This window comes from Andrographis paniculata, unplaced genomic scaffold (genome assembly GCF_009805555.1).
Source record: "Andrographis paniculata isolate CXL003 unplaced genomic scaffold, ASM980555v1 Contig60END, whole genome shotgun sequence".
NCBI classification, from domain to species: Eukaryota; Viridiplantae; Streptophyta; class Magnoliopsida; order Lamiales; family Acanthaceae; genus Andrographis; species Andrographis paniculata.
Genome location: NW_026137596.1, coordinates 197,699 through 208,460, shown reverse-complemented (window position 1 = coordinate 208,460; position 10,762 = coordinate 197,699). Strand labels below are relative to the sequence as shown.

General features: G+C 39.2%; 3 protein-coding genes across 7 annotated transcripts; all 3 read right to left on the bottom strand.

The window, feature by feature from the left end:
- Window positions 1–409: 409 nt before the first annotated feature.
- LOC127259442 (zinc finger protein MAGPIE-like) lies at window positions 410–2,242 on the bottom strand. Its single transcript, XM_051286794.1, has 3 exons — window positions 2,083–2,242; window positions 1,144–1,591; window positions 410–1,063 (listed from the first exon to the last, which is right to left on the bottom strand). Exons 1-3 carry the CDS (start codon window positions 2,240–2,242, stop codon window positions 580–582), a joined length of 1,092 nt encoding a protein of 363 aa, XP_051142751.1. The 3' UTR covers window positions 410–579.
- Window positions 2,243–3,200: 958 nt separating this feature from the next.
- LOC127259760 (protein LIFEGUARD 2-like) lies at window positions 3,201–7,715 on the bottom strand. Of its 5 annotated transcripts, none has more exons than XR_007840568.1 (7): window positions 7,254–7,715; window positions 7,059–7,172; window positions 5,910–6,067; window positions 5,584–5,803; window positions 5,449–5,503; window positions 4,516–4,583; window positions 3,201–3,461 (listed from the first exon to the last, which is right to left on the bottom strand). XR_007840568.1 is itself a non-coding variant. In XM_051287350.1 (5 exons), the coding sequence occupies exons 1-4, from the start codon at window positions 7,501–7,503 to the stop codon at window positions 5,597–5,599; spliced, it is 729 nt and encodes a 242-aa protein (XP_051143307.1). In that variant the 5' UTR covers window positions 7,504–7,714; the 3' UTR covers window positions 5,334–5,503; window positions 5,584–5,596. The 5 variants fall into 5 exon arrangements, 1 of the variants encoding a protein (XP_051143307.1); XR_007840566.1 differs by having other exon boundaries at window positions 3,680–4,570; XR_007840567.1 differs by having other exon boundaries at window positions 4,516–4,570.
- A 709-nt stretch (window positions 7,716–8,424) lies between these two features.
- Window positions 8,425–10,719, bottom strand: LOC127259435 (FCS-Like Zinc finger 10-like). The gene is made up of 2 exons (XM_051286781.1): window positions 9,852–10,719; window positions 8,425–9,013 (listed from the first exon to the last, which is right to left on the bottom strand). The coding sequence occupies exons 1-2, from the start codon at window positions 10,064–10,066 to the stop codon at window positions 8,902–8,904; spliced, it is 327 nt and encodes a 108-aa protein (XP_051142738.1). The 5' UTR covers window positions 10,067–10,719; the 3' UTR covers window positions 8,425–8,901.
- Window positions 10,720–10,762: the final 43 nt, after the last annotated feature.

Here is a 10,762-nt window from a genome sequence, read left to right as displayed (position 1 = left end):
AAATTTATTATTTTATTTATTTTTTTAATTTTACTAATACTAAGGACTTTATTATAGTATACATTTATAAAATATTACATAAATTCACTTTAAGAAAAATTAAAAATAAATTCTTTTGACTCTGATGAAGAAAAGTATATATAATCCAAAGCGTATTATTTTGCTATGTCATAGCACGATCGGAACTTATAAGTTAGTTACACCTAGGGAAGGTAAGGAGGAGTTATATGTAGTGCCCAAGGCCTAGAGCGGCCTTCACTAGAGTTTATTCCATAAATCGTAACAGTAGAAAATCGATTCAATCTCAGGGAAACCTAAAGCTGCCTGATTGAATCTGCTGATGATATGTAATAATGTAAATCATGATTAACAGATTATATAAGTATAATCCTCCAATCAATGTAATAATTTCTCTGCGGACAAGTCAGCAGATATCTATATGCATGGATGCAAATGGTTGGTGCAATTCGCATATAGTATATAAAGGTTTAATAAGTAATTAAGATAGATGATATATATAACCTCCCGATCCGATCCCCCACATACGCGGCTGCAGGCTCCGATGAAGCCGCCGCTTTCTTAGTGTTTTGCAGTAGTGAGGCCCAGGAAATCTCTGGTGAAGCCATCGGTGGTGCTGGCGTTGTGATCGTCGTCGTCGGTGGATCGATCTCTCACTACTTCTTCTGGTTCTGGTTGTGCAGCAGGGCCCAGCTGCAGGATGAAGGGTGGCCGGCGGGCAGAAGTGGCCGGCGGCAGGACAGGGTTGAAGGAAGAAGGCATGAGCTGGGTCATGATCATCTTTCCATGATCATGGATATGTTTAGGGTTAGGGTTAGGGTTAGGGTTTTGAGGTGGTGGTGGTGGGGAGGAGGACAAGGGAGCTAGGAATTGCAGCGGTACCGGGGTTTGGAGGATGGCGGTGGAGCGTGCACGCAGCGGGGGGGCCAATATTGGTGGAGGGTATGCTGCTGGTGGCGGTGGTGGGGCTGAGACTAGTCTGACTCTGGCCCTCTCCACAGCTACTGCATCACAGAATGCCCTGTGGCTTGCCAACCTATCCTTCCTGCACCATTGTATGTATATATATAATTAATTAATTGCTAATGAATGAACGAATGGATTAGCAGCAGGCAGGTACGTTACCTGGTGAAGAGGGTGCCGCAGGAGTCGCAGAGATGGTCCCTGGTGCCGCAGATCTTGGTATGCGCCTTCCAGTCGGAGCGGACGGCGTAGAGCTTGGAGCACCGCTGGCACTTCCACTTCTTCTCCCCGTGCTTCCTGCAGAAGTGCTTCTTGATCCCCGTGAGGTCGCCCAGAGCCCTCGACGGGTGGTGGTGGACGCATGTCGGCTCCGGGCACACGTACGCCTTCTTCACCTTCCTCGTACCCGTCGTCCTCGAATTCGAGGTGATCAAGTCGTCGTCGTCCTCCTCAATGTTGTTATTCCTGAGGTTCCAGGGGAGGTTGTGTCCCCTCCGGTGGAGCTGCAGGTTCTGCTCCCTCTGGAACCCCTTGTTGCAGATCTCGCACACGTACCGGTTTGTCGCCAGGAGGCTCTCCGGGGACAGTGCCACCACTTGTGCATCAGGGTCTGCAGGCAATATAAATTATACATCTTAACTAATTAGCTACTGCTACTCAATACCATACCATACCATACGAGATCGATGGATATATCGATCCATCACCACTTTCACCTCCTATTAACCATCTACTTAATTATAGCAGATGCATGATCATCGATTGAGATTTCAATTAATTAACCAAGTTGTTCGATCTCTCCTTAGCTTATCGTTTTGATTGAATAATAGTGCTGTATCATGATGAGTGTGCGCTAGGATAAAACAGCAAAAGAAAATCAAAAGGAGCCAGTAAATCAATGGAAGGGCTAGAGATCTATCTATCTATATGTATAAAAAATACTATACTAATTTGAGAAACTAAACGAAAAGAGGAAAATTCCAACGGCAAACCCACCTGACAATAATAGGTAATTAACTAAAAATATATAATTCGATCCAAGAAGAAGAAGAAGAAGAAGAGAGTTGAATAGTTAATGATGAATAAACTAATTAATATAACCTGGATTTCCGGCGACCTTTCGCTTCTTCTTAGTGATTTGCAAGTGACGGACATCCTGAGGGGACTGGGACGATGAGCCACCACCTGCAGAATGGTGATGGTGGTTGTTGGGGGCAGACGACGACGACGACATCGACAAAACTGCACCCAACGACGACATCACTCGCTCGCTCAATAAACAAATTAATTAAAGCAAACTAAGAAGCTATCTATCTATCTATCTATCGATCGAATGAAGAACAACAATCCAATCCAATCCAATCCAACAGACAAATTACAAACCAAATCAACAAACACCTTGGCTCCGATCTGCAATGTATATGTGTGTGTGGTGGCTGCCCTTTTTGAAAACCCTAGGTCTAGCCAGACCAGACCAGACCAGACCAGACCTAGAGTAGATGAATCTGACGTACGGCGGAGTTACAGAGATAAATTATGCTCTCCTCTCCTCTCCTCCATTGTCCAGATAGGATATATATATACATACATACATACATATAAGCAATTAACCTACCTACCTACCTACCTACAATTACTTACCTGGTATTATGAACAGCTAAGCATCCAATATATCCCTTCTTTGTTTCTCTATTAACCACACCGCATATATGCGCATGTATATATATATATATGTGTGTATATCTTTATCCGTCTGTCAGACAGTCAGTTAGTCAGTGTAATAATTATGTGTTTGTTTTTAATGCGCATTACATATTTGTGTTTACTGTTAAAGGTCCGGACTTCCGGTCCTGAAATGTACTTTTCGATATTTCTGAAGCAGTGGGGATCTGGAATCCATGGTCTGGTAAAAAAGTCGTGACTGTTTACAACAAAGGTCAATAAACGAATTTTGTTGCGTTGCGTTGCGTTGCCTTGTGTGTGTGTATATTATTATTATATATGGTCTGTGCGATATACTAGTACTAAATTAAATGAATGGCATTATTCCCCCTTTTTCTTTTTTTTGCATGTTATTAGGACACAGTTATTAAATGATTATTGTTACAAATATATTGAAGTTAACCATACAACATTCCAAAGATTTTTATTTTTATTAAACAACAATATATATAATTTCCTTCCCATATATAGACGAACGGACCATTTAGTGCGTGATGAAAACTCTTGTAAAATGAATGAATGAATGAATTAATTTGTCCACAAAAAATAAAAACAAAAACAAAAATGATATGATATTAGGTTAATATATGGCGTGTCTGGAATATCAATCCTAATCCTGATTAGCTGGCGGTGCTGAAGGCAGTAAAGGAACACCACACCACACCGCACTGCACACCACCGTTGTTGCGTCGCTGCCATGCATAAACCCTACTGCATATGCGTCCATACATAGAAGATAATCCACTGTAAACCCTAACCTGCGTGCCGCACCAATTTACATAAATATAATTAATTAATTAATTATAATACATAATAAAAGAGTCGTGGGATTTAATTAGCTCTGATTATATATATGTATAAGTATACACAATACAATATTACAAATATCAGAGCAGACAGTAGTGTGGAAGCCGAAGGATGGTTGGGTGGAGGATATATCTACCAATTAAAATTAAAGAAGAAAAGATGTACGTACGTGTATATCAAGATTGAAGAGCTAGCAGTGGTACATATAAAGGTGAGAAGAGAATTAATTAGTAGTCGAGAAGGGCGAAATTAAGCAAGCTAGAAATTAAATGAAGTAAATAAGAAACGATATACATAGCTGCATGGTTGCGAGGCACAAGGCAAGGAGGAGAGGGAGAAGACGAAGACGGAGGATGGAATTGGTTATTAATGTGCATGTAGCAATGTGGGAGCTGGTGAATGTTATGTGAGAATTAATTCATTCATGTGAAGGTATAATAAACGAATGAATCTTTCACTCAGCAAGAAAGGCAATCAATCAATCATTCTGCAGCCTGTATGATGAGATATGATGCAACTCCGATGCCTCCCTCCCTCCCTCGCCCACTCACTCTTAAAGAGTCCCAGAACACCACAAATCTATATATATATATATATATATACATAGAAGAGAAGTGAATAAATTCATTAATTAATACGTGATGGTGATGGTGATGGTATTAACAAGGCCTAGCCCTCCCTCTCATCAATCAATGACTGTCTCTCTCATTTACAAGTTCAATTCAAAATTAACTATCTATTTCCACCTCAGGCGACTCACATACACAACATAAGGATGAAGGACTCTCAGAGACAACCTTAATAGGGGTTTAGTAGTAGTAGTTGAGTGAAACTAGACAAAATGTTAGCATGTAATGGAGTAAGGCCATCTACCTTGTCAAAGTATATATATATATATTACTGCTGGCTGCATGCGGCTACGGCCAGACCAAGACAAAGGGATCACTATTGATATCATAACAGCACACCCACTAACTTTTATATATATAAATCATTAATCACAACCTAACATTCAGAGACTCCTTGCTTGTTGCAATTGCACTTGCACTTGCACTTGCACCTGCACCACAACTCTATATATATCAATGATAACCACAAGTAATATTATTAGTGAGTGATGCACCGACGTCAACATGCATGCACTCTTTCATACTTCATTTAACATATATTGAAACCTCATCATAAATTGCTTACTTCACTGCCAACTTAAGACCATCTCCAACTATCTTCAAATTTACTACTGCCAATTTGGACTCTAAACCTCTTCAACAATCTCCATTTTTCACTCCAAATTTTGTTGAAATGAATAGTCTTTGCTCCAAATTTGAAACAACATAAATCATTTCTCTTATTTTTTTAAAAAAAAATAATTATTCTTTTGTGTGGCTTCAAATTTTTAGAGTATAATCTAAAGAAAAAGGTTACAGAGATCTTAGCTCCAAGTAGAACTTTATTGTAGTCACTCTTATCCTTGTAATTAACAATGAAATGAATTTGCTAAACACCTGCACCTCCAACATATACCATACCTTCATGCACATCCTAGATTCAACCTCTATAGGGCTGGAGTTTAAATGATATAAATACATACATATATATAGGGAGTGGATTTTTCCAACCAATTCTTGGTAGGCCACAGCATTCCTCATTCAGAAACTATTTATTGTATTGAATGATTGCCAACAAAAATGAATCTCAGGTGGCCAACTTTTTTCATGTCGGATATTAAATTCCTACAATTAGCACATCTGTTTCAATATCTACTTACAAAATCAGCAAGTCTATAAAGTAATCAAATAATGTAATAACTCAAGTAAAGCATCTTATGCAAATGATTTATGTTCTAAATTAATCATCCAAGACTGAGTAAAACAGTTGTTAAATCCCAAGATGTGTGAAACAAGTTATTGCAATAAAAATACATGAAAATCCACTCACTAAGATATAAGCATTGAAATTTCTGAATTCCGGATGACTCAGCAGTCAGCACAACCTTCAACATACAATGAAACCAGAGATCAAAGTGTAAAACATACAAGGTAAACATTTAATACATAAAGAGACGACACAAACCTGTTCCATTGTTCTAGGACTCTGAAGCATTAAAAAGGGTCAACAGAGATAGAAATAGGTTGATGATGTCTAGGTACAGTGCAACAGAGGCCCAGATATACTCATCATAGGTGTATCGCTTGATAAGATTATCAGTGTCATAAAGAATGTACCCACAGAATATTATGGATGCCAGGCAACCGTAGATCATCACACTTATTTTACCAAGGGGGAAGAACATCTGCAAAATAAGAAGCCATAGAAATCAGCATCCACCATCAACGAAGCATCAGTAAAACTAATTTATATTTTATACTAATAAGTACGAATAACTAAAAACAACAAACCTGAATCAGCCCAAACAATAAAAGCACCATGACAGCCCCAAACAAGAACGGTCCCAAGAAATTAAAATCTTGGCCTCTCTTGGCAGCCCAGAATGTGTACAGAGTGAGACTGACAACGACAACAGTAGTCAAGATGACAGACTCCAGAATAACTTTCCCTACACCATTGAATTAGTCTTGTAAACAATCAATGAATTAAATGAGAAGTAACTTAGAATATACTAGTTACAGTGTCTTCGATCAAGAATGCACAGTGTCTCCGACCAGTTGTAAATGGGGCACGATGTGGAATGGTACTAGGTCTTCATCATACCATGGCACATGGTACGGACCATAAATATTAAAATATGATTAACATGCAATCAATGCACATCATTCAAATATACCTAATATTAAAAATTGATCAAAAGCCAAATGTGAACTCTAGCCAGTAGCAATATATCAAAATAATTCACTGAAGCGGCAGACCAGGTAAGTGTATGAGCCACAAGGCCATTATAGGAGACAGGAGAGATTGAAACAAGCAGAGGATGGGAGAGAACAAATATGAGTGGGGAAGAGAAGAAACATTCATGCAACACTAGAAATCATTTCAGATTAAAATTACAGACATATCCCTAGGAGTGCACCACAGCACTCCTATGAGCCAGCGAAAAGGGGAAGAAGCATGCCTCACCAAGAGAATGGTGCAATGGCCTAACCATCCACCATTTTGGTGCCATTTACAACTATACTTCAGCTGATATTTTTGCACACAACAAAATTAAGAGCGGCTTCAGAACTTCCACTGATACATTTACACAAGACAAAACATAATTTTCAAAATAATAATATGCAAGCGCAAGCTTTAGCCCTGAAGAGTGAAATTTGCACTTTCCTTATCCCCAGTTTGACAACACAACTTAAATATCAATCTGGAATGCTTCGAAATTTACTAATCATGTAAAAACTTATGAAAACTTAAACCTTAACAGAAAACTCTCTTCAAACTAATTAAGTTAAAGCTCACACCAACATATTTCAATCCATTGATGACTTTCCAATTTTTAATCCCCAGTTTTTGGCAATACAAGCCTATTAGCAATGGAGAACTTCCATAAAACCCGTACCACCACTCACAGAAAGCACAACTGAAAATAACGTTCTCACCACTAGTGTAGGCACAAGTCAACCCAATCGCAAATGCAAGCGTAGCAGTGAACAGTCCAAGCAGGAAATAATTCAGAGGATGCCGCTGATGATAGTAATGTAGAGGGCAGAGTACTTCAAACCAAAACATCAGTTAATTAGTATAACCAAGTGAAAGCTATAATTCAGATGACATAATCGAGGAAGACGCCTTACCAACAAAGGGGGCGACTATGAGAAGAATGTGAAGCGCCAAGCCAGCCGTGGTGGTGGCGAAGAAAACTGTAATTGGAGGCACAGTAACAACAATCGCAGCGACCGCAACGGTTAGAAGCAACTGCAGACTAATAATTGTATAAATTTTGCGAATAAACGACCATCGGAGCGCCGGACTCTCCTGCATCATAGGATACAGCAGGTCGGCGCCGGATTCCAAATCGTATTTCCCATAAGATTGACCCCACATCTTCGAAACAAATCCAAGAGTCTTCAGAATGAGCGTGCCGAGGCGATTGGAGAAGGAGGAGAAGGAGAATTAAGTAGGATGTTTTCGATTACTTAAGGGATAAGGCTTAAGGACGAAATACGGAAATAGGAACACGCGAGGCGATGATCGATTCGAGAATGATAGGGAAGTTCTGGTTCTTGATCAGTGTAGGCACCACCGGTACCGTACCATCCAATGTTCTAGACGTCTCCCACGTGCCGACCTTAAACAAATAAAAGAATAGATTTATTATTATTATAATATTATCGACTAGTTTAAATTTTTAAAAAGTAATTATATTTAATATGAATAATTATGTTCTTTTCAAAAAATTAATCAGAAATTACTAAAAAAATAAATACAGTATAAAGAGATTATTTTAGGTATTTGGTGTCGTCCACCGTGCAAATAAATATAGAGCCCGGGCTCTGATCTGATGGGGACTGGACCGGACCGTCCATACCTAGCAGGCTGGGCAAAATTGTGAAATGTAGGCCCATTTACTACTTTTCATCTCGGCATCTGGCCTGTATTGTGTGTAAATCATTGATTAGATTGGCCCATTTTTATTTTTATAAAAATATTATGAGCTGTGTTATTTTAATAAAAGAATATTTGAATTATTCAAATCTAATGAATGAGTTTGAAATTGAACGTATATAGAATATATGTATGCATAAACTTTGAGGTTAAGACTTAGGAGTAAACAAAATAATAATAATAATAATAAAACGACCAACGATTTGAGTGTTTGTCGTTTTAGAGTTGTTTTTTCAATTGTTCAGTTGGTGTTTTTACTAAAAATATATAACAATTATAATAGGTATTTGTTTTTGGCTCCGTCCATCCATCCGCGTGGGTCGGCCTGCCTGCCTGCCTGGCGTGGGGGTACACTCACTAGTTCTCATTTGGTCAGAGCAAGCAGCAGGCCGTTATTCCCGGCGAAATGCTAAAGCTTAATCACATCAGGCCAGACAGAAAACCAAAACAATGAAGGTGAGTATTATCAAGATAATAAACCCATTCGAGGGTGGACGGGAATGGGAATGGGAATGGGATAGCTAGATTAGATAGATCATCCTCTACTACTTAATTACTATATACAAGATGCCACAATTCACACACACACAGAGGTCCCACATCATACTTGGTCTATATACATACTTTTATAATACAATACAATACAAAGCAAGTAGATTATTATCATATGTCCCTACAATGCATTGGTGCAGAGCTGATACCCAAAAAACCCGCTGCAGCTACTAGCACATATGCATATGCACGCACTCTTTAATTTTAGTATTATTGTTGCATGCCCCACTCGGTCAGTCACTACTATATATACTTGGTGCTTAAGAACCCAATGTCCAATTTCCCCTAACCTCCAGGAACCTTCTCTTTGGAATTTCCAGGCTGTTTCTTTGCACAAGAGCGGTCCAGTGCAATTTGACGGTCGCGGCACTCCGCCGAGCAGAATGCACACAGGTTGCTGCATCAACAAAATTTGTCAGTTCACCTGACCTGATATGATATCATCTTGCTAGCTGGTCATCTTTACCAATTACCATGAAATGAAATACCAAGTCAAATTATCAGATACGAAAGAGACCTGTAATCAAGAGTGACCGACTATCATATAGTATCATAATTTAATTAGTCAATGAAGCATTCATTAATCAAGAGACCTGAGTTGAGTGAGTTAAACACAATCTGAATAGGTTAGATTAGGGTGGAGGCAATAGAATCTGGCAGTGATGTCTACAATTTTCAAAGAAAATGAAAGACTCTTGAGTAATTAAATTGATCCATCTTTACTGAAGAAGATGGCAAAACATGGGGAAGATACAGGAAAGTGGCCGAGAGCAGAAGAGAAAACAAATCAAATCTGACAGAGGAAGAAATAGATCAGACCCACCATAATGACACACTCGGTTCACTGCCAGACAACTCAACTGTTGAGGAACAAAAAGTAACAGTGAATTGTGAAGAAGAAGAAGAAGAAGAAACGCATTGCCTAGGGTGGGTCAAGTCTGATTAAAGGGTATACAATCTCAAACGGAACCGACCGAAAAAGGAACACAACAAATAAATAGATCGACATTGAACAGAAGGTCAATTAATTGAGAGATGCAGAGCATCCGCCATCAAGCCAATTATCTATCAGTTCGGTTGACTACTGCAATATACAACAGTCAGGATGATGATAGATAATCCATCACAATAAATAAATAAATCAATCAAGCGCCAAAACTAGAGGAAAAACAAAAACACGATTAGGAACGCAATCTATGTATATGTACAACACAAGTAGATACATACACACATACCTATACATGAAGACCTCGGAATTTTGCGCAATCCGTTTCTTGCAGAAATGACAGCGCTCCAGAAATCCCCCAATTTTGACCTGATCGGGTTGCCCGACTCGAAGCGGGGACTCGATGTCGAGAATCTTGGAGGGCTCGCCGGCCTTCATAACTGTGGCTGGTGGCATCTCCTGGTGGGTGGAAGAGCTTCCGATCCGGCTACGCTTGAACGGCATTTTGAGTTGTTGGTAGAGAGACGGCGGGTATGTCTTTCAAACAAACGCAGAGGCGCTCGCTGCTGCTGCTGCTGCTGCTGAATGTGAACTGGCTGTCGCTGTTGCTGAATGCAACTGCAAAGTACTGATTCAAAACGAAGACGACTCGAAAATCAAAATCAAAATCAAAATCAGAGTGACTGCTCTTCCCTTCCCTTCCCTGCCCTACCCCTCTTTTTTAACTCTTGCGTCGTCTGCTCTCCAGTTTTGTATGCCAATGCGACGCTACAAATTACATTTACGGAAAAACCCTCCCCTCCCCAACTACTATTATATACCGGCCCGCATTAAATACGAACGCGCTTTACTCAACTAGGTAACACGATGGATAAATCATATTATCACCAACTTTCCTCTACTTAATCTTATTATTATTCTCCTTGCTATTATTTTCAGATTCCTTACTAAGGCTTATGTTTTGCAGAGGATGTTACGATAATGTGACAACCAATGCATGTTACTCGTCCATACCATAACAAAAATAATATTAATAGATTACATTAGAGAGATATACCATTGCGACAATACCTCCCATACAAAAATAACATAATTACGAAGAAAATATCAGATAAGTTTTCAGAGACTTAAAAAGAAGTAAAATATTAGTAACTACTAAATTGTATGCGAGTAACCTCATAACCACATCGTCTATAGTCT

Excerpts from the sequence above, each read along its gene's own strand:
- LOC127259442 (XM_051286794.1), bottom strand. The coding sequence starts at position 2,242 with ATGTCGTCGTTGGGTGCAGTTTTGTCGATGTCGTCGTCGTCGTCTGCC. Across the intron at positions 1,592-2,082 it reads AAAGGTCGCCGGAAATCCAG|ACCCTGATGCACAAGTGGTG; the intron begins GTTATATTAATT and ends TATTGCCTGCAG. Across the intron at positions 1,064-1,143 it reads TGCGGCACCCTCTTCACCAG|GAAGGATAGGTTGGCAAGCC; the intron begins GTAACGTACCTG and ends ACAATGGTGCAG.
- LOC127259760 (XM_051287350.1), bottom strand. The coding sequence starts at position 7,503 with ATGTGGGGTCAATCTTATGGGAAATACGATTTGGAATCCGGCGCCGAC. Across the intron at positions 7,173-7,253 it reads CATAGTCGCCCCCTTTGTTG|TACTCTGCCCTCTACATTAC; the intron begins GTAAGGCGTCTT and ends TTTGGTTTGAAG. Across the intron at positions 6,068-7,058 it reads GACTTGTGCCTACACTAGTG|GGAAAGTTATTCTGGAGTCT; the intron begins GTGAGAACGTTA and ends TCAATGGTGTAG.
- LOC127259435 (XM_051286781.1), bottom strand. The coding sequence starts at position 10,066 with ATGCCGTTCAAGCGTAGCCGGATCGGAAGCTCTTCCACCCACCAGGAG. Across the intron at positions 9,014-9,851 it reads TCCGAGGTCTTCATGTATAG|CAACCTGTGTGCATTCTGCT; the intron begins GTATGTGTGTAT and ends TTGTTGATGCAG.